The following is a 22890-nucleotide window of genomic DNA, read 5'->3' as shown; positions in this document are numbered from 1 at the left end:
GCACATAGTGAGTGTGCCGTAAATCAGGGGAGATCTGGGCATGCTCAGTGACTTCATTCTACAGAACAAAAAGGATTACAACAATACTAAGCATGTAAGGAGATATCTACAAGCAGTGTTTATTAGGGTTTTTATGCTGATTTACATGGGACAAAGTTGTGGGGGAGGGTTTACAACCACTTTAAACCCCCCTCGTGACCAGACCAATTTTCAGCTTTCAGCGCTCTCACAGTTTGAATGACAATTACTCAGTCATGTAACCCTCCCCAAATGAATTTTTTGTCCTTTTTTTCAAACAAATAGAGCTTTCTTTTGGTGGTATTTGATCACCACTGGGTTTTAAATTTTTTGCTCTATAAATGAAAAAAGACCGAAAAGTTTGAAAAAACAAAACAAAATTTTCTTTGTTTCTGTGATAAAATTTTGCAAATGATTAATTTTTCTAAATAAATTTTCGCCACGATTTATACTGCTACATTTCCTTGGTAAAAATAACCGAAATTAGTGGATATTATTTGGTCTTTGTGAAAGTTAGAGTTCACAAGCTGTGGTACAAATCGTAAAATAAGATCACAACTGATGTACTGGTGGCCTAAATGTGCTAAATAAATCAAACAGATTGATTATGCAATGTTATCTTAGTGCTCCATATAAACACCTTAGCAGATGTGCATATTGTTCACCTCTCCTGCAGATCTCTCACCTTTGGAATTTTGCTATAAAATCTTTTGTTGATGTTTCTCAGAAGTATTTCTAGTAAATTTGATGCATAAACAACTTTAAAGAGAGGAAATTTTCTCAATTGATTTTGTAATGAAAATGGGGTTGAGACCTGTGCATATTTCTAGAAAGAAAGATATTCACAAGGAGAGACATGGAGATCACAGGATGGAGTGACCAGAAATCAATATATACAGTGGGGAAAAATAATTATTTGATCCCATGCAGATTTTGTAAGTTTGTCCACTTACAAAGAAATGAAGGTTTTTTTATTTTTTATTATAGGTGTATTTTAAATGATAGAGCCAGAATATCAACTACAAATCCAGAAAAAAACACATGATACAAATGTTCTAAATGGAGTTGCAGTTCAGTGAGTAAAATAAGTATTTGATCCCCAAGCAAAACAGGACTTTGTACTTTGTCGACAAACCTTTGTTGGCAAGCACTGAGGCAAAGGGTTTCTTGTAGTTGGTTACCAGGTTTTCACACATTTCAGGAGGGATTTTGGTCCACTCTTCTTTACAGATCTTCTCTAAATCCTTGTGGATGTAAACCCGATTTATTTTTATTTATTTTTCTTTCAAATAAGGCTTGCACTTTGTACAGTATAGGGTTTCATGTCGTCTGTGCCCAGTCTTGCCACAAAGAGTTACTTCAGCTCTGAGCATTTCTCTTATCTTTTTTCAGTAAAATAAAAACTGACAAACAGAGAAATGCCTTGTCGGATAATCCGACCGTGTGTGGGCTCCATCTGACTTTTTCCGTCAGAATGTCCGAGCAACAAAGTTTGAGAGCTGGATCTAAAATTTTCCGACAACATAATCCGATGTGCGCCAATTCCGATCATCTGTAGCCTAGTCCAACGGACAAATTGCCACGCATGCTCAGAATAAATTCTGAGACGGAAGTGCTCGGTCAGGTAAAATTAGCATTCATAATTGATATAGCACATTCGTCACACTGCAGTGTTAAAAATTCTTTAATGCAGCGCATTCTCTTTTTCTTTATAATGCTAGAAGACTGAAGTTGTTTTGCTGCTCATATTCACACACACTTCTCCAAAACGTATTTCTTTATTCTTTTTTCTGATTTCATGAATAGAATATTTTTATTCGTCAGGTCTCCCAAATCATTTTTTATTTTTGTTTAAATTTTGTGGTTGGTTGTCTAATCAAGATCTCCTTTTTTTGACATTTTGCTCATCTTCGTAATTTTTTTGGTGTGTTTTGTGTGTCAACTTACCACAACACCATTATTAACTTTTTATTTTATTGTTTTATTTTTTAATCTCTAGGAGGTTGTTTGGTGTTGGTGCCCCTTGTCAATTTGACTTGGTATTTTTGAAATGTACCTGCCTACTCACAAATAAACTGCCCTTTTTGAAGTAAAACACATAGGCAAGTATTTCTTGAACCAAAAAAAAAACTTTATTTAGGTGTCATAAAAGAGGGAGGCAATGCTGGAGAAACTGGGGACATTGGCGAAGCCTTTGGCCCCCAGGGCACACATCAATTATTTAAAGGCAAAAATTGGTGGCCTGAGGAGTACATATCTAAGTGAGAACAGTCTGGTCCAGAAGTCCAAGAAATCAGGAACAGCAGCAGATGACATCTATGTCCCCAGGCTGTGGTCATACAAGAGCCTGCATCTTCTGTCAGACCAGACTGAACCCAGGCCATCACTCTCTGGTCTTCCTTCCAGGCTGTGGCTGTGGTGCTGGAGGTGTGGCAGGAGGAGGAGGAGCATGGTCCAAGTCGCACAAGTGCGTTTTTTGTGCCATTTGGCCCTTCAATCTCTTATTTAAAGTTTGGAAAATTATTTCCTCACACATGAGGTGTTGCCCCTCCTCCATTTGGTCCAGTTTGCATGCAGCCAAGGCGGCAAATGCCAATTGATATGTGGGGGTGGCTTTGAGGGCTGCCGAGACTGGCTTGTGACTGGCGGTGCTTTCTCCCATCGGCTGCATTGGAGTGGTGGAAACGCCGGCGATGGTGGTAGTAAGACCATTGTACACTACACACTAACCAATAAGGATTTCATTTGTTGCCAACTGTGTTTTTTATCTTTGTGAGTGCAATATTTGGCGATTTTACTGATTAAATTAAAAGCTGTTTTGCGGGATTACACTATTGTTTGCCTTTTTCATATTCCTTTGAGATACTAAGGACACACCACACCTTTGGCTGTTTGATGAGCTCAATTTATTTTGGGAGTCTGGAAAGTCTAAAACTAAAGGGGGCTTTGCTGTCACACATCACCTTTCTTTGTGTGTATCTATGTCCTTCAACACGTGTGGAGGTGGTCTGTATTGGTGTCAGAGGTTCACTTCTTATCTGACTGCAACAAGAACTGCTGTTGAGTTTCTACGTGTGCATCAGAGAGTTGAGATTAAAGTGGACTGTCCTATCATTTAAAAAGATACAGATTATATGGACTGCAATTAACATGCTAGATTTTGTATTCTATTAATCAGTGTTGTTTGGTTTAATGTTTTAGCGCTGCTGTTTTTTCATTTTTAAAGGGAAACACTTTGTCTCAATTGATGATTGAAGTTATTCATTTGAATAATTTTTTAAGCAGCTGCTGTTGTGATTTTATGTGGTTTTATGAGGATTTAACATATATTTCTCATTGATTTGGATATTGTTTTTCTAGGACTCCACCGCTCCGAAATCCTATGCATTTATATGCAGGGGTATATAATTTTTATATAAGCGCTTGTATTTATAAGGAGAACAGGGCGGAGGTGTCTTATAAATAAATTAATTTCATTTTTATTATTTCACTTTAAGCATTATTAAAATCACTGCTTCCAAAAATATGGCTGTTTTTTGCATTTATACATGTCCCCTGGGGAAGAACCTGGGTACCCAAGCACTTTTTATGACAATAACTTGCATATAAGCCTTTAAAATTAGCACTTTTGATTTTTCACGTTCATGTCCCATAGACTTTAACGGTGTTCACACAAATGTTTTGCCTGTTTGCATATTCTGCTGCGAACCGAAACGGGGGTGTTTGGCTCATCTCCAGACAGGAGTATGTAATGTACAGAGAATGCAGGGGACAGAAGTGTGTAATGTACAAAATGCAGGGGACAGGAGTATGTAATGTGCAGAATGCAGGGGACAGGGGTGAGTATCCATCCAACATCCTCAACAAGGTAATTTTGGTTAATTTTGGTAAAGTGTGTAATATACAGCAGTGGTCATCAACCCTGTTCTCAGGGCCTACTAACAGGCCAGGTTTGCAAGATAACTGAAATACATCACAGGTGATATCATTTGCTGCTCAGTGATTGCAGTATTCTAGTCTGGATCTCCCCAAAGTAATACTTAAAATCTGGCCTGTTAGTGGGTCCTGAGGACAGGGTTGATGACCACTGATGTACAGAATGCAGGCTCCAGGAGTATGTAATGCACAGAATGCAAGGGACAAGAGTATGTAATGCACAGAATGCAAGGGACAAGAGTATGTAATGCACAGAATGCAGGGTACAGGAGTATGTAATGTGCAGAATGCAGGGGACAGGGGTGAGTATCCATCCAACATCCTCAACAAGGTAATTTTGGTTAATTTTGGTAAAGTGTGTAATATACAGCAGTGGTCATCAACCCTGTTCTCAGGGCCTACTAACAGGCCAGGTTTGCAAGATAACTGAAATACATCACAGGTGATATCATTTGCTGCTCAGTGATTGCAGTATTCTAGTCTGGATCTCCCCAAAGTAATACTTAAAATCTGGCCTGTTAGTGGGTCCTGAGGACAGGGTTGATGACCACTGATGTACAGAATGCAGGCTCCAGGAGTATGTAATGCACAGAATGCAAGGGACAAGAGTATGTAATGCACAGAATGCAAGGGACAAGAGTATGTAATGCACAGAATGCAGGGTACAGGAGTATGTAATGTGCAGAATGCAGGGGACAGGGGTGAGTATCCATCCAACATCCTCAACAAGGTAATTTTGGTTACCTAATTCCGTCTTAGTTTTTACAGGTTCTACAGAGATACTTAAAGTGGTTGTAAACCCTTTACAAACACTTTTGACTACAGGTAAGCCTAAAATAAGGCTTACCTGTAGCTACCCCGAAAATCTCCTGCACGGTTTAGGAGATATCCCCTGTATCAGCATGTGCCGACGTCATCGGCATATGCGCACTGAAGCAATGACCTACTCGATGGCAATAGAAACAAGTAAGCGGCTTTTTATGATCAAACTGTCTTACCCTATCATTCCTGAAGGGGCAGCATCACCTGCTTTAAACCTAATCTGGGTGTTTCTTTTTATATTCTGAATGACAGATATCTTGGTTTTTAATTTACTTTGTTTTAATTGTCTTCTTACAATATCTATAACTGAAGCTGCCTCATCTAAATCTTCTTTTTGACTAGCCAACACCATTGACGCAGGATCTAAATATGTAAATTTTTAAATCTATGCCCTTATTAAAGCTGGAGTTTCGTCCTCCAACACATATACCATCTTGAAGGCCTTAGCAAATTTCTCTCTAAAATGAAAAGGGTCATCATGAATTGTAACTCTTAAGGAGTCCTTTATTTTGGCCATTAGCGTTTCTTCCCCCGTAATACACAGTAATAACTGGCGCAATCTCTCAGATGTGTCACTATAAACGTCAACCCCATTATTATTAAGATATGGTGATTTGATTAAATGCCGTGCCATAAAATTAGGGACCTATAAACAAAAAATTCTATTCCTTTGATCATCACTTAAGTTACACAAAATTTCAAAGACATCCCGTTTTGAAACGCATCTGCTCTTAAATTATATCTTTCAAAATTTTCATGAACTGATCATGTATGTGCAACTTAAGCTTAGACACTCTATCTAATAACTTTTGATTGCATACGTCCTCCTCGCTTGCCACTTTCCTCCTCCAATTCCAAAGGAGAATCTGGTATATAAGATGATTTTGCAGCTTCTGACTGCGTTTTGAGATTCCTCATCGTAACTCATTTCACTCTCCAAATGCTCAATATAAGTACAGTTATTATTTATTTGGTCTTACTTTCCTTTTCCTGGTCAGACTATCTTCTTGCAGATTCCCCAGGCCAATTGGAAGATGTAATGGACTCCTCTCAACATGTCCTGGGTCTGTACTAGTTGGATGTTCTTGCAGCAGCTCCAATGATGACCTCAAAAGAGTAACATTTGTGACATAACTACCTTAAATGTCTTCTCTTCATTCAGAGAAGTGGCAGCTTTATTCCACGGTATCCTGGATCAGTAATTGTATCAAAAATAAGGATCAGCAACCCAACAAGGAAATCAAATTTCTGCTACTTGCAAACACAACCGGTTTATTTTGTTGCTAGATATGATGAAATTGTTGAATCCTTGCAACGGGGGTTTTTTTTTTTTAAATGGTCAGGCTGCATGCCTAACTGCAATGCTATCCTAAGCTATGCGATAATGACTGAAAGAAGCCGATCTTCTCCTCATGTTGCAATTTTTGCTTTTTGTCATAAAGGAAGGATGACTCCTGTGTTGGTCTGATGTCCTATCTTTCATAAAAGGAAATCGTGTCTTAGCACCTGTTCTAATAAGATGGCTCTTGTACTGTAAGATCTCTATATTTCTCTTTTGAAATACTGGATATGATTTTTTTAGTGTGAGATTTTTTTCTTGCTTCTTACTATCTGCCTCCTGATATAACCTCAGCATATTCTCTGGCCCTACCAATAACCCACTGGCTTAAACATTACTTTTCTACTGTATCTTGCTATCTGCTCAGTTTTTTTTATTAACTTCTGGTGTTTGCCTGTCTTAACATTGGCTTGTCTCTTGCTGGTTTTTAGTTCCTTCCCTGTCTGTGGCTTTCCTTCTAAGTATTGCTGAAGTTTCTCTGCTTTGACCTTGGCTTTTCTTCAGATAACTGCTGGTGGTTGTCTGCCTTAAACTTGGCTTGTCTCCTGCTTCCTGCAGTTTGCTGCCTGCCCTGGCCTTGGTGTTTTTTCTACTCCTTGCTGGCATTATCTGCCTGTATTAACCTGTACTTGTCTTCTGGTTCCTAATGTTTCCTGTTTACCCTGCACTTGGCTTTCCCTTAAGTCATTGTGTTTGGCTAGCTCTCTCAAATTTGGCTTGTCTGTTGGATTCTGCTGTTTTCCATCTGTCCGGACCTTGGCTTTTTTGCTAATCCTTACTGGAATCTGCCTGCCTTGATCTGGACCTGTCTCCTTGTTCCCTCTGTTGACACTTTGCCTTGGCTGGTTTTCCCTTTAGTTTTGCTGGTGGCTGCCTACCTTAAAGTATCTAATGTCAAAACTTTTATTTGGTGTGTTTTAAGAGTTTGTTTCCTCTGTGATTTTTTTTTACTGCTGTATTTCCATTTTTTTCTGATTCCACTGGTGAACACCATCACAGGGAATGGAGGTGGGGGTGTGGGGGGGGGGGGTTTAAATTGCTACCAGAACATTGGAGAGGTTTCCTTTAATGACCTGTTATCTCTACAGGACAAGAAGTGAAAAGAAATTTCCCCAATAGGTTTTTTTTTTTTTTCATCTGTGTCCTAACAGAGTTTTATATCATTCCCTACTTTACCCAGAATAAAAAAGGCTTGGCTTTCGAATACTGTAGTTAATTGTTGGTTTGTTTCTCAGTTCCTACTGTTTGCACTTGCCCCTTACCTTAGCTTCTCTAATTTGTGCTGCCAACTATCTGCCCTTACCTTCAATTGACTCCCGTTTAATGCGGTTTACCACCTAACCTGGCTTTTTTTCCTACTCAATTGCCCGCCTTGATTTTTGGGTTGTATTCTGGTTCATGCAGTTTGATGCTGGCTCTAACGCTGGTTGATCCTCTAGTGCCAGTTTTCTGCTGCCTCCTTACCTCTGGCCTGAACCAAGCATGTGATACAATTTTAATAATATAGTTTATGGTGTCATTACCATGTTCATGGTATGTTGATGGAGCTGACAGAAGCCAAACTGGGAGGCCGACACCTGCTGTATGATAATACCCAGTAGGTTGAACTAAGTTCATTTGTTCAATAGAGCTATGAGGTGATCAAAAAAACAAGACTCAGTTATGTCCACATATCAGGCTCATTTATTTCGGCAATACAGACTCCATTGCACTTCAGTCCAGTCTGGCTACAGGTAAATAAAGATTAATCAGGGCTCACAGATAACTAGCTCAAAAAGAAAATGGAGTTTTCCTGTAACAACCAGACTGCAGTTGTCAGTTCTTGAGTGCAGATTAGAAAATGAAAGGTTGTCCTTGATTGGTTGCCACAGGCGACAGCCATATTCTTTTTCTCTTGATGCTAGTGTTTTCTTTTTTTTTTTTTTTTTTAAAGCCCAACTATCTATCTACAGAGTGACAGTAGTACAGTATTAGCAATTACACAGACCATGCCCTCCCACCCACCACATTTCCAGGTCAAAACAGCATTTTATCATTTCAATGACCTTACAACATTCACGTGTAACACAATAACAAACAAAATCCAGTGTGGAAGAAAAAAAGCAATCATATCATAAAATAATAACAAAAGTGAGAAGGCAATAGTAGCATAACCAGAGAGTCTTGGGGCTTTGTCTCCCCTTGGCTGGCTGCCAAACTCTTGCTCGGAGTAAAGGTGACCATATTGTTCTCAGAATCAAAAAAGATGATTGCAGTAGCTTAGCAGTGAACCAGAAAGCAATGGAGCTTTGATGACTTTAGTACTTTCTAATTCATTGACAAGCCACCAATTGGTTACCACCCTTTAGTGTCACATACCTATACCAATTGAAATTTAATGTATTAATCTACATAGTAAATATCAGAACCATTTCTTATTAATCATTAATAGAGCATCTGTAATCTTTGAAAATCAGGATTTCATTTTGAAATCTAACATATGTGCATAAACTCATTTTGGTAGACAAAAGGGGAGATGTACTAAAACTGAAGCATGCAAAATCTGGTGCTTCTCTGCATAGAAACCAATCGGCTTCCATATTCTATTCTCAAAGCTTAATTGAACAAGCTGAAATTAGAAGCAGATTGGCTACCATACACAGATGCACCAGATTCCAAGTGCTCCAGTTTTAGTAAATCTCCCCCAAAGATATATATATTTTTTGCCATTTACTCTATAGAGAAGAACATATTTTAGAGGTCTCTGAACCATTGTGCACATATTTAAAATTTGTTGGTCACTTCTATGCTACGACAACCTCCTTGAACAATGTCCACCATCAGGATGAAGCCTACCAAACAAAATTGTTACAATGATAGTTGTGTTTACAAAAGGGTTGAGGGAACGCCTCCATCTCCATGTAAATTTGTCATGTTTACAATAGAATTTCTTTAAAGAAAATCTAAAGTATTTTTTTTTCCATTGTTTAGTAATATTAAATTGATCACATATTACAGTCTTGTAATTGCTTTTTATATTTTCTTCCTTTGATAGTTATACATGGACATTCTTCCTAATTAATAATGCAGCAGTGTGTCTGTCCTTCCTTCTCAAACCAAAAGAAAAGTCAGATTAGACTGCTGGAAAACAATATACTGTACTCTCTGATTTATCATGTAATTGATTCTGCCTTGGTGGTCATTCAGCAAGAGTTCCAGTGGGAGTTGTTCATACATAGAGAATGTTCTACATGGCTTAATATTTATTTTTTGCTCAGAAACTGCATTCAGTACAGTTTTACTTTACCAATGCAAAATGTGTACTTCTTGAGAACAAACTATAATATACATTTAGAGTACTACTATATTTGTAAGAAAGCTCTTAGGCTACTTTCAGGAATGCCTTAATCAAACTCACAGGCTTTATATAGGTTCACCCGTATGAAATGAGAAATCTTTTTCATTGTGGTCTTGCCCTGGGAAAGCTGTAAAAATCACTACTGCACACTGTACACTAATCATTTTTCTTTGAACCACAAATGTATCCTACTAAAAGCAGAAGTATGTAGTGCAATTCCGACCCAACGTTTTGAAACAGTTAAGTGGGACATGCAAAATGTTTTCCAGTTGTTATACAGGTTATCTCAACAGTAAGGGAGCAGTGGTTCTTTTTGAACTAGGGAGCAATAATATTTAAGGGGACCAATGATAAAGCAGCATCTTTTCCATAGTGACACAAATGGGATTATAAGAAAGGTAGTAGCCATGATGGTTTAGCAGTTCTATCTGCAGGGTAGTAATGTAACTGTCTTTGCTCCTATAGTGAAATCTGCAAAATGAATGTTTCATAAGCACCTGACACCTCATAGTTTAACATACTTTGTACAGTGGCCTTGCATTTTTGTGATGACTAAAGGTGTACTTGCACTGGTAGTTTTAACCATACCTGGACACCGTTCACACTCTTGGTCCGGTTAATTTGTGTACTGTGATTGCTCTAAATCATGCCCGGGAATGGTTAAGCGCACCATGCCCAAAACAACTTGGAAGAGGCTATTTGGAGCATGGTTCATCAGTGTCCAGTATCACTGTGGTATAGCACACAGATGTAATAATGTAAGCAAACCCAAGAACACTTCCTTATCCACTTCAACTCCGGAAGGTTCACCCCCTTCATGACCAGACCATGTGTGCCACTGACAGTTGATCGGTTGTGCGAGACTGTACCCAAAAAAAAAATGATGTCCTTTTTTTCCAATAGAGCTTCCTTTTGGTGGTATTTGATCACCTCTATGTTTTTTATTTTGCGCACTAGAAAAATAGCATGACCAACAATTTTGAAAAAAAACACTATTTTTTACTTTCTGCTCTAAAACACATGCAATAGCCAAATGTAAAAAATCTACTTTCTTCATCAATTTAGGCTGGGACATGGTTTTGTAAAACCATGTCCAGTGTGAGCACACCCTAAGAGAACTGAAAGAAACCCTCCTGGTTTCAGACTTTGCTTGTAACAAAGGAAAGCTCCAAACAAAAAAGTTCCAAATGGCTGCACTCCAAATCACTTATACAAAAAATGCCTTTATTGAAATAAGTATTAAAAGCACTACAGATGTACAGACAGAGGGGACGAGAGGTTAACGCGTTTCACACGGAAGGATGCTCCACGTTTCCATTATGAAACTGTCCTTTCATTACCCAAGAACCATAAAGCTGGCCATAGATGGTACAATTTTCTTTCCTGAATAGGATGGGGGAATCCTTTCCATGGAGTTGTGTTGGGGAGGGGGTTAGGTCACGTGGGGTGTAATCCCTGCCGGGAGAACACGTAGTGTTATTGCTATAATCGCATGAAGAATCTAACATGCTGGTTGTACCCAAGTCCATAGATGAATCGACTTGGGGACAATTGGCCTGCCCACACATGGTTTGAATCTTGGCCAGTCCCTGCTGAACCAGCCAAAATTTTAACTGTGTATGGAAAGCCCAAATCGGAGAATCTAATTGGTCATCATGAGGATCTGCTTTCATGCAAAGGGTCCTAAACTAGCCCACAGGAAAGCTGCAGAAATGTACTTTTGCTAAAGGTTTTGTTAATTGTTAACGCAACAAAAGGACATGTCTATAGCTGTTATTACTAACCCCCAAAAAATCGTTTTTCTACCCACTTATTGCTTTATAAGAACATCCTGGATGAAAAAAACAACAGTGGCTGTCAAAAATGACAATGTCCAATGTTACCATCAAAAATTTGAGCAGTACCAGGAAAGAGGCAATGAAGCCTAAAATGTGGAGATGTTGCTGCGTTTTCCAAACTTCCATGGTCCATAATTCTAAGGGTTAAGTCTTGTGGTTGCATTATTCCTCTACATGGGGCAGATGTATTTTAAAGGTAATCTGTACAGAGAGGCTGCCACTGATGGCCTAATGAAATCACTTGTTTCCTAGATGTCTTTGGATCTAGCATTTTCAGAGTCACTGACCTGAAGCACACCATCAGCCCGTTAAGCAGGAACTCCTGATTTGCATGCAGCCGGTTAAGCCGGAACTCCTGATTTGCATGCTGGTTGCCAAACAATGATTTAAAAATGGTTAAACCCACTAGATCAACATAATTCCAGGAACTAGAATTTTTAGAAGGAGAGTTGGGCAATAGCTTATACATTTCTCCTCCAAATGGTTTCCTTTCATTTGAATGTAAACTTACTGTAGTAATTTTATGTGGATTCCTTTACCCCCTATATGCCCTGCTTAATTCAGGTATACATTTTAGACTTGCTTTGAGTTGCTCACTGGAGTTAACCTATCAAAGTTTTTTGGGTGTATGGAGAGTAGTCAAAGCATTGAATCAGAGTACAGCTCCTAACTTTCTAGAACAGATTGTAAAAAGAAGAGTAGTTTCCAAGGCTTCAGGCAATCGCTTTGTGGTATTACTATGCTTACTAGCTTTATTGTCATAAAAAAAAAAAATGAGAGGACAGCATTTCGTTTTCACCCCTTTAACTGGTTACACATGTTAGGCCCTGTCTGCACTTTAGTTAGATCATATTTCATGGCTATCGGAGTATGCGAAGGCCAATTTTTTATCGAATGTGGTTAGATAAGACACTGGGATGATTCAAGGATTTGAATGTACTGGAACCCTTCTTCACCCGAATATAAATATGGTGTTACTGTATAATTAAATATGTTACTGTACAATCTTATCCCATCAAAATTATTAGTAGTCTTATGTTTAGTTTTGCAATAAAATCTTAAGAGGAAATAAATCTAATATTCTTGCTCAGTGTGATGAAATTGTATTTCAAAGAAATGATCATTTCCAATAATTATAACGTGTAGCCTGCTTTAGAATGGCCATTCCTGAATATAGATATTTACGGGGGGGAGGGGCGCACTAATTGGATCCATATTACCTTGTTGCTTTTAGAAAGATACTCTTATGCCACCAGAATGGTGTCATTTATTGCAAGTAATGTTGTGCAAAAATGAATGTGTTAAATAAAGTAGTAATCCATTTAATGGGAACTACACACAACTGAAATATACATTTTTACGTTTCTTTTGACCATCCAAATTGATCCCCTAAAGGATTTTTATCAGGTTTACCCACCTTTTGGTCCTTACTATCACAAGACACATACAGTATAACACACTCTCACTCATACGCACTCAAGTAGGCAGTAATTGACAATGTCCTTTGTTATTTAAAGCAAAGGTTCATTGAGGTCTCAGAATTCGTTTTCAGGTACCATTTTGTTGGTTGTATTTTAATTGTTCTACAGTAAAACCTTGGTTTAAGAGTGTTTTGCAAGACAAGCAACATTTTTAAATAAAGTTTGACTTGATATACAAGCGATGTCTTGATGTACAAGTAGCGTCATGTCACAACTGAGTATAAAACAGAACAGAGGTGCCTCTAAATGTAGCAATATGGTTACATTTAATGAAGGTACAACATTTAGCAAGTCGCATGGTTGATGATTAAAACAAGCATCCAGGGTAAAGCTGTCCACATAGACCATCCTCCAGACCACCATCAACGTCCCTTCCACTCTGTGCTCCATGAGCGCTTTAAGCCTCACTTTCAAATTGCTCTACTGCAGGGTAGTATTCCCGGTCACGATTGCAGACTGACAGCGGTAAGAGCCGGTGGTGCGGTCTATGTGGACAGCTTTACCCCAGGTGCTTGCATACTTAGATGTGCCTCTTTTAATCACTAACCATGTGAGTTGCTAAATGTTGTACCTTCATTAAATGTAACCATATTGCTACACTTAGAAGCACCTCTCTTCTCTTTTATACACTGTAGCTCCTTTTGCTTCTAATTACCTTGTGGATGGACACATTGCTATAATCTTTTTATATGGACTATAAACTGAAGGACTTATGAATAAATGGTTATGGAACAATTCATCTGAGTTTCTTACTTCTTATGGGGAAATTTGCTTTGATATGCAAGTGCTTTGGATTACAAGCATGTTTACAGAACAAATTATGCTAGCAAACCAAGGTTTTACTGTATATTGCCTTTTGGAGAAATGGCACACCAGAACATAGACTGCAGTACATTGATGAATTGACGCTTGAAATCCCAGGACAATCAAACATTACCTTGGATACAACAGATCTGACACACTTAACACATTCACTCCCAGAAAACAATACAATGACCTTAGTAAACCAAGAACAATAGCAGGCTGAAATTTAGACTCAAACCATGGGTGTAGCATAACAGGTTGCGGGGGTCACAATCGCAACCCTGCCCCTAGCTCCAGGGGGCCCTGCAGCATCCCTGTCATATTAACATATCCTCCACAAAGTCCAGCTTCGATCAGCCCTAGGGCCCCACAGCCACACTTTGCCTTCCACAGGTCATACTCCTCTGTTCTCATTGGCTGGGGAGAATCTGTGAACCATTTCCTGAATGGAGAGGAGCATGGGGTGAGAACAGGCCAGGATGGGGAAGTGTCTGTGCTGTGTGCTGGCAACATGGAATGGTAACCGATCACAGAGAGGCAAGAGGAGGAGAGCGTCGTCCTGTAGCCCTGATGGGTCCGATGTCCCTGGTCAGGTAAGATACCGCCCAGTGTCTTCTAGTCACTAGCTGGGATTCTCTGACCCCCCCCCCCCACCCGGGGTTGTCCGCTTACCCCACTTCCCTGACAACTGGGGAAAAGACACACTCCTCTGGGAGGGGACCTTCCCCCAACATCTGCCAACACTGATGGAGAAACCTTCATAAATTGCTAAATCAAATCCCATAACACCTACTGAGGGGCCCCTGAGGGGCTGCAAGTTCCAGATTTCATGTCACGTCGCTTTGCCCCCCCCAGATCTAAGTTTCGCCCATCCCAAAGTCCCATGACCAGCCCCTCCATCCTGGATGCTATGCCCGCTGCTGAGCACCTTTCCCATTACAGCACTCTATACTGCTCCTCCTCCGCAGGGCTGAAATCACATTCCTTTACAACACAGCCAGATAGCCACGGTCTGCACTGGGTGTATCTGGCTACTGCAACTACACTGCCATTCTGACCAGAGAATTTCACAGGTCAGAAGGGCAAAATAAAAGCCAGATACACCCTGTGAAGACTGATAGACAGTATGTAAAGGAATGTGATTTCAGCCCTGTGTAAGGGGGGGGGGGGCTGTATATGGTGCTGGGATGGGACAGGAGCTGTGCCAAGTGACCTGCCAGTGATTCCTGTCCTCTGATTCTCCAGCGGTGATCCCTGTCCTCTGAATCTAAAGAGGTGATTCCTGTCCTCTGATTCTCCAGCTGTGGTCCCTGTCCTCTGATTCTCCAGCTGTGATCCCTGTCCTCTGATTCTCCAGCTGTGATCCCTGCCCTCTGAATCTCCAGGGGTGATCCCTGTCCTCTGATTCTCCAGCTGTGATCCCTGTCCTCTAATGTAAGGATGAACTCTGGGAACTCAAAACTCTTAGGCCACTTTGAGTATCTTGGCGTGCTGTGGGTGTATCTGCACACGTGGTGGAAGTGGTGGGCGGTAGTGGGGGGGGCCATGTCAACTTTTGCATCGGGGCCCACAAGCTTCAAGCTACGCCTCTGACTCAAACTGTCATTTGTAATCCTAAGTGGCACACTGACACTTGGGCAGGACATACACGGAGCACATTTCTTTGCTGAAACATATGCGATCTAGAAAAATAACAGCATGACAACTAAGGGTCTCAGAACAATGACATACTAATATTTGGTGATTCCAGAACAGTATTATACCAATATTTATGGTTCTAGGGAAGTGGCATGCTTCGACTTCAGCTACCAGATCAATGGTACATCGACACCTAGGGCTCCAGAACAGTGTCATTCTGAAAATGTTTTTATACAGTGACACATTACCAACATGTGGTTACCCTGTACAGTGCCACCCTCACAACTGGCAATCCTGTACAATGGCACACTTATACTGGTGATCAGTGTACATTGGCACACTAATACTGGGTACAGTTGTACAATGGCAACCTGATATTTGTACAATGGCACAATACCATTTGCAGTTCCTGGACAATGTCATACTGACATTTGGGGCCCCTGTACAATGGCACACTAACACTTGGGGTTATTGTACATTGACATAATGATGCTAGCAGCTCCTGATTGGGGACCCTGTGCAATTACACATTGATACATGGGGTTCTTGTACAATGTCTTGGGGTGTCTGTATGAAAACACATCAACATTTGGGATCCCTAATCTATAACATCCTGATATTTGGAGTCCCTATATAATGGCACACTGAAACTTTGAATCTCTGTACAATGGCACAAAAACACTTGGGATCTCATAACAATAGAACACCAATATTTAATGTCCTAGGACAGTGGTAGAATGACACTTGGGCTACCATTACAATGGTACATCAACACTTAGGGTTCCAGAACAATGCCATGATGACACTTTGGATCCACAATTTGTGTCCCAGGATAACTCACTGTCACTTGGGATCCCTGAACAGTGACACACAAACACTTGGCAATCCCTTGTAATGCCACATTAACACTTAGGGGCTATGCACAAGGGCACAGAAACACTTGGGGACACCTTTACAAGAATACACTGACATTCGGGGTCCAAGAAATATGACACACTGACACATGGGGCTCTGAATAAGAACACACTCACTGTTTGGGTCCCAATTATATACTGACACTTGGGGTCCCAGTACAGTGGTGCACTGACACTTGGGTTCCCAGAATATTAACACACATACACTTAGGGTGAGATCCCAAAACAATGATACACTTACAATTGGGGCCAGTACAATGACACCTGGGTCCTAAATCAATGCATGGAATCACACTGCCTTACAGAAAGAGACCTGTGCAATGTTCTGCACTAGAATGGCGAACTGTTACGCTACAATTAATATGAATTAAAGTGAAGGAATAAGTCTATGTTTTCTGTACAGTAAGAGTGCATTTAAGAGCTTTAACATAAATGTATGAAACAGAAAACAAACAAACATTCTCTTATCTCTCCTATACAACAGAGACATTCTAGTAAACTAAAAGGCATATGAAAATAATTACTTATTTTCATCATTTATTAACATGGTAGCAGCTCGAATATGTGGCAAATGATGCCTACCAATGGCATGTCAGCTTTGTGCAGTCTGTTTTGGGCTAGATATTGGAAGCTGATATCTGACGAGCCAGTGTAGAATTGCACATATAGGAGTATTTTTACCAAGTTATTGAATAAAAATTATAGTCCATATATCATTGTATTTTTAACCACCTTTTTACAACTGCCAAAAATGCAGTCCTTCGGGCTTCCAGACAATTAACAGGGTTAAAATAAAAGCAAAACAATAGCAGTTAAGTGTATAGTAGTTCTATGAGTAAACATAAATTTAGGTCCAATTATGTTATATGACTCTTTCATAGCATTTAACGTTCAATAAAGTATAAGGGTTAGGTGTTAATACCACCCCAAAAGCTTGTTCATTCAAAGTCTTTAATGCAGGGGTGGCCAACCTTTTGAACAGCGAGGGCCACTTAAGCGACTTGGTAACCGGTCGCCGGCCACAATAAGCAGAGCAGGCGGATGACAAGTCTGTGCAGAGCGGACACAGCCCACTCTACTCTGTGGGTCCTCCTATCCACCCTGACAGAAGGGGATTGATCCCCTTCTGTTTTTTTAGCGAATCAGATTGGAGGTAGGCAGATGTAAAAGGACACAAATCTGTTTACATCTGCCGTTTCATAGAGGTGAATGGAGGATCTGATTGAGTCAGACCTGTGTCTTTCCTGCAGGTTAGCTACACTTTGCCATAGACTTCTATTATATCCTGCAGGTGTGGTGCATTTTCTGAAAGCTCACCAAACCTGCAGGTAATAACAGAAGTCTATTCCTCAGTGCAAGTAACCTTAGTAATAAACTGACCTTTAATAACAGTCTTCCATTCAGGTATCGCTTGCTGTTGCTGTACCCGGCAGAGTGCATTTGGCATCACTCTGCGTGTGGCAAGAGATGGCGCTATACAGGAAGCTTATACAGCTCTGGTCCACAGCTGCTTGCTTTGCCAGCTTCATTAACAACACAGATGCTCTGGGATGGCGGGTCTGCAACCCATGATCTGGGCTTGCCAATCTGCCATCCCACAGAAGGAGATCGCGGACCACATCAGAGGGCTCCGCGGGCCACTGGTTGGGCACCCCTGCTTTAATGGCTAGTGTAATGTAGTTTAAGACACAACAAACAAAAATGTTACTTGCGCCTTACGCAAGGGACTGCATTAGTTATACATATTGTTATCCCAATTTAGAAACTCAGGGGTGGGACATTAGGTAACACCCCAAAGCTTCTATACTGTGGCAAAATTAACAGAACGCAATGGGAAGAAATAAAGGGATTATGGGAAAAAGGATTACTGGAAATGTTAATGATTGCTATTACTTGCTGTTGTCCTAACACCTTCTAAGAGATAAGCAAAGTCCTTTGAGAATGTAAAAGTAACCTTATAGTTACTTAAGACAAGTACAAAGGTACAGATTTTGAAACTAGTAGCCCTTTAAATCATGGCTGACTGCAGTCAGAGAAGAATCCGAAATTGATCACATAAGATTTCCCATCTGTGTTTCATAAAGCTGATACCGGTCCCTTAGTTTATGTACACAACAGGGCATAATAAATATACCACAATTTCCTCTGGATCTGTGTAATGGTAATATACTCACTTGATATTGGACACACATACAGTCTCCCCCTTCCCTGTACACTTATATACACATACACAGAATGTAGTGGTACTCTTTAGTGGGACATTGTCCTACTTCTCACATCTTAATTCCAGTCCTCAATCCCAGCTGGGGTGCTCCCCATTGTGGGAGATACAGCCTTGCTTCATCACCCTAAAATCAGTTGCATCAACTGCTGGGGAAGCAGGAAGCCATGAACAGGTAGAGGTTTCCGGTGAAGTCTACCGGTGCCACAGGAGAACATTGTCTCTTGGTCCTTCTACATCTACATCTAGAAAACTAAGGCTTTGTCCAGTATAGCTCCAGATGAGTTGGGTACAATAAGAACCTGCATCTTCCAGGTTGACTGTTCAGTGGCAGTTTACACAATGGCATCCAGTTGCTCTATCAGAAAGTGGTGGATCAACTCAAACGTAGATCGGTCCTTTATGTCCCTACTCCAGCATTTCATCATCAGTTCAAAGATGGGGGTGGGGCACAGGGGCGTCTGGGAGAGATAGATCTAGGGTACAAATAAATAAAAATGTATATGAACACAAACAGCTAGGTAATATACCAGAACCATGTTATACTTGGATCTTAGTGGAGTGATACTTATGGTTTGCATAACTTCTTAAATTGAATCTTTTCTTAAACTGTACTTACTGTATAGCCAAAATCTTTTCTTTTCAGTTTTGGAGAGACGCAAAGGGGTAAAAAAAAGCCAATATAATTTTTTTGTCTATGTTCTATTGGGGAGAATCCCGTACTGGAGACACAAGTGAAAATCACTTCTTAAACCGTTGTTATCAGAACAGATTTCATCACTGAAAGATTTACCATCACCTCTGATTCTGGTGACAGTTCTAAAACTTAAAATCTAAAACTTAAAATTTGTAATCATTTTCTGTCTCAGTGGCAATGGTCATGAAGACTGTTAGAAAGGGCAGCTCTACATGGGGATAAGGACAAAAATAAAAACTTGACGGGGGTTCTGATCCTTCCTGACTCTATCCAAAACGACATGTTTGTGGCTATACATACCATAAAGTAAAAATCATAGGTTTTCCATGTGGTCATTAGATACATATATTCAATACACATGCAGACTACACATACACATTTTATTTACACATTTTAAATATATATGCCGTTAATTTGGCTTTCCCCTAATCTGGCTTTATAGTGTATGTGTGTTGGGATAATTGGTTTGTGAGACCCTTCAGGTGATAGTATTTGAATCAAATGGTTCTATGTATTCTGCAAACTGCTATATCCCAATAACATGATCGCTATTTAATACTGGAAATAAATATAATAGAGAAATTATATTTCTATAAAGGGTTCTTAAAGAGTTTCTATACTTTCAAGCATAATTTGCCCACCCTAATTGTGAGCTTCTGTCACTGGATTCTTCCCTGATATTTTTTATTTTGGACTAAAAAAGAGCATCTGATTTAGTATTAATAAATGGTTCTCAATCAAACATATATTCTCTAACAATTTCTATATTTCCAGTAGGCATACTCGTACATTGCCAAATTAATTGTATTAGAGGAGAAGTACAGTCAAAGCTCGTTTGGCTGTGGTTCACAGGAGTGCAGTTAATCTCATAAAATTACTGTGACACGTTTTACAGCGGATAGCGGGCTGAAGCTCACTGTCGGTTGACGTCACAGATCCGGTCCAGGCTGGGGAAAGAGCAAGACCATATGGTTGGGATCCACTCAGGAACCTGGACCGACACCTGGCTCAGCCACTCAGCGAGCTCTTAGAGCAAACAACAGTGACTGATAGTCGCCAGCTCTTGAAAATTGAGTCTTACAGTTGGCAGGGGACAGTAGGTATGTATTATTTAAAAAACAAAAACAAATTTCTCTTTTAATGACCAACTCAACTCTTGTGAGATTTTTAAAACACCTATCTTAAAGGAGGAACATTGGATAAAAAGTTCCACTAAGAACTACATATTGTACTGCTATTTAAATCAATGTCATCCAAAGATGAAAGTTCACTGGGATTTAATTTCATGAACCTAACCTCCAATATCCACCTCATTAAAAATGCTGTCCCCTCTGCTTCTGTCATTACCATTGTTTTCTGTCTGAACAAGAACGTAAAGGTTCCAAAAACATTTAATGGTGATTTTTAGTAATAAATTGAGAGGATGGGCTGTGAAAAAACTTGCCAGATTTAGAAGATGTCTTGATGGTGGAAGCAGTTATAACTGCAGTTTGGGCATCATGATATCACAGAATATCCAGTAACCCACTAAACCAAGTCCCAACAAAATGCATTTTTAGTGACACATCTGATATGGCTGAAATAAATTGAATCTATAACAATTATAAATGTAATTAGGGAATCCCATATCATTACCTGTCTTCCTTGGTCCCTGAAAAATTCCCCTGTGTTTTCAATCACCTGCTCATCAGACAAAACACTGTATGGTTGTTCTTTACACAGGGTAAACATCTCCCATAGTGTGACCCCAAATGCCCAGACATCACTGGAGGTTGTGAACTTTCCCTAATGAGAAAATGGAACAATCAGCATGAAGGTGAGGTCAAAATACATCAAAGAGAAATTATGTATTGTGACCTAGGATAGCAAAGCAAAATATGACGTACTAGGAGAATACTTTCCCAAGCCATCCAACGAATTGGGAGCACCGCTCGGCCCTGGATACGATAATAGTCCCCACTGTATAGGTTCCGACTCATCCCAAAGTCTGCTATCTTAAGTGTGTGGTTGTTACCCACCAGGCAGTTCCGTGTGGCCAGGTCTCTGTGCACAAAGTTCAGGGAGGCCAGATACTTCATTCCAGATGCGATCTGTGTGGCCATGTATAAAAGGTTGTGGAGGCTGCAAGATGACACAAAGAGGCTATAATATCACTAACTTCCACAGTGTGCAAAAAATGTAGTGTTACAATCTTAAAACCATGTTGTTTCACAATGGTTGGCCATTGATTTTAGACTTCACAATAGTCTGTATCTGTGTCTTAAATAAAGAAATGAAAAAAAAATAAAATACACAAATAACAGGTCTACACCAAAGCTTGGTTTAATGTTAAACTTATGTTGCGTTCTGTTTTGTACGAAAAAAAAAAAAAAAAAAAAACCACAATAAGACACCTTTCCAAAAATGGATCAATTGCTAAAGTGTTTTTTTTCCCCAACAGAGAATGGCTGGACTTCTCACTTCTTAATCCAATGACAGCAAGCTGTGTTAAAAATTATACCATAACCTTTGCAAACCTTTTGTTATTTACATCTCCTTTATGCTGCTACACCAATGTCATTTTTCATGTTTATTATATTGCCAATGTATATGTATGTGTGTTTTTATATATATATATATATATATATATATATATATATATATATATATATATATACACATACATATATATATAATGTGTACACCCCTCACATTTTTATAAATATTTTATTGAATAAATGACTCTTTGTTACAATGTAAAGTAGTGAGTGTTTGTGTGTGTGTGTGTGTGGGGGGGGGGGGCTGGGGTGGCCAGCGCAGCATGTGAGCAGACGCTTCTACACAGAGCTCCCGCACATTACCCTGATTTAATCTGGTTTCCAGCACAGTGAGATGCCTGGCTTAGCCCCATTACTTATGGGGAACACCAGCTGTACCTCCCGCACAACTATAAGGCTGCAAAACAGCAATGCTGACCCGGGGAAACAAAGTAGATGGTCCACGGCCTAATTTACAACATGGCGCTGCTTCGACCTCTGCACAAAAGGCTTGTGGGGGAGACAAATCCAAGGAGGGGGTGACTAAACAACTCAAGTACCCCAAATACTGGAATGGAGATCCCCCCCAAAGACATGCGCAACTATGCACTAAAAATGACAGAAAAATCTGACCAGACGAGCCGGCCTGACCTGAACGCTGATGCAGGGCACAGTAATGAGGACATGGAGGACAGTAAGATAGAGCAGGGAACGGCTGCCATGTTAGCTCAGATAGACAATTACACTGCTGAGCGGGGAAGAGGACGGTGAACAGCTGACCCTTGAAGCTATCCTGAGGGCTGTTAACAAATGCAAAGTTTCTGTACAAGCCTGCTTTGGAGGTTTAAAAGAGAAGGTCAACCTGATCAGACAAGATCTTCAAAAAATAAGAGAGCGAACCACAGCTACGGAGAGCAGAATCAGTGACAAAGAGGATAAACTTCCTGCTATGCTCAGAGAATCCCAAACCACTACCCATACCTTATTATAATTTTCTATTTTCATAGGGGGGCCCAGTCATCGTAGCAGTATTCATGCCCCTCCTTTTGTTTTGGAAACTTGGGTTTTCTAATTTTCCACCACAGGAATGTCCCCTCTATAGTAGAGCTCCACCTCTCCTCTCCTCATCTTTCTAACTATGCTTCTTTTCTAGAGATCAGACTTGTGAAATGTATCTTTGGTGGCCCGGGAATCCCTTTCCATTTCAACAGGTTCCCACTGAACCCAGCATGGATTGGCGGAAGAAAATCTTACAATCGTTTCAGTCCCAAAAAACACATATTGTGTTACTCCAGGAGAACCCACTTTCCAAAACGATATTCCCCATCA

General features: G+C 40.0%; 1 protein-coding gene across 1 annotated transcript in view; it reads right to left on the bottom strand.

Annotated features, from left to right (window-relative positions):
- Positions 1-7775: 7775 nt before the first annotated feature.
- The window catches only part of LOC143974600 (discoidin domain-containing receptor 2-like), a 226407-nt gene continuing 211292 nt past the window's right edge, over positions 7776-22890 (bottom strand). The window contains exons 16-18 of the mRNA XM_077476166.1: positions 20932-21166; positions 20681-20830; positions 7776-18824 (exon numbers count right to left, since the gene is read on the bottom strand). Coding sequence (XP_077332292.1) covers positions 18684-18824; positions 20681-20830; positions 20932-21166 — 526 coding nt within the window. The 3' untranslated portion in view covers positions 7776-18683. The remainder of the gene's footprint in view (positions 18825-20680; positions 20831-20931; positions 21167-22890) is intronic.

Source organism: Lithobates pipiens, unplaced genomic scaffold (genome assembly GCF_037356315.1).
Source record: "Lithobates pipiens isolate NorthernLeopardFrog02 unplaced genomic scaffold, aLitPip1_a1.2 Scaffold_1, whole genome shotgun sequence".
In the NCBI taxonomy this organism is placed as follows: Eukaryota; Metazoa; Chordata; class Amphibia; order Anura; family Ranidae; genus Lithobates; species Lithobates pipiens.
Note: the sequence above shows the minus strand (reverse complement) of the source record. Positions and strands in the feature narration are given on the sequence as shown.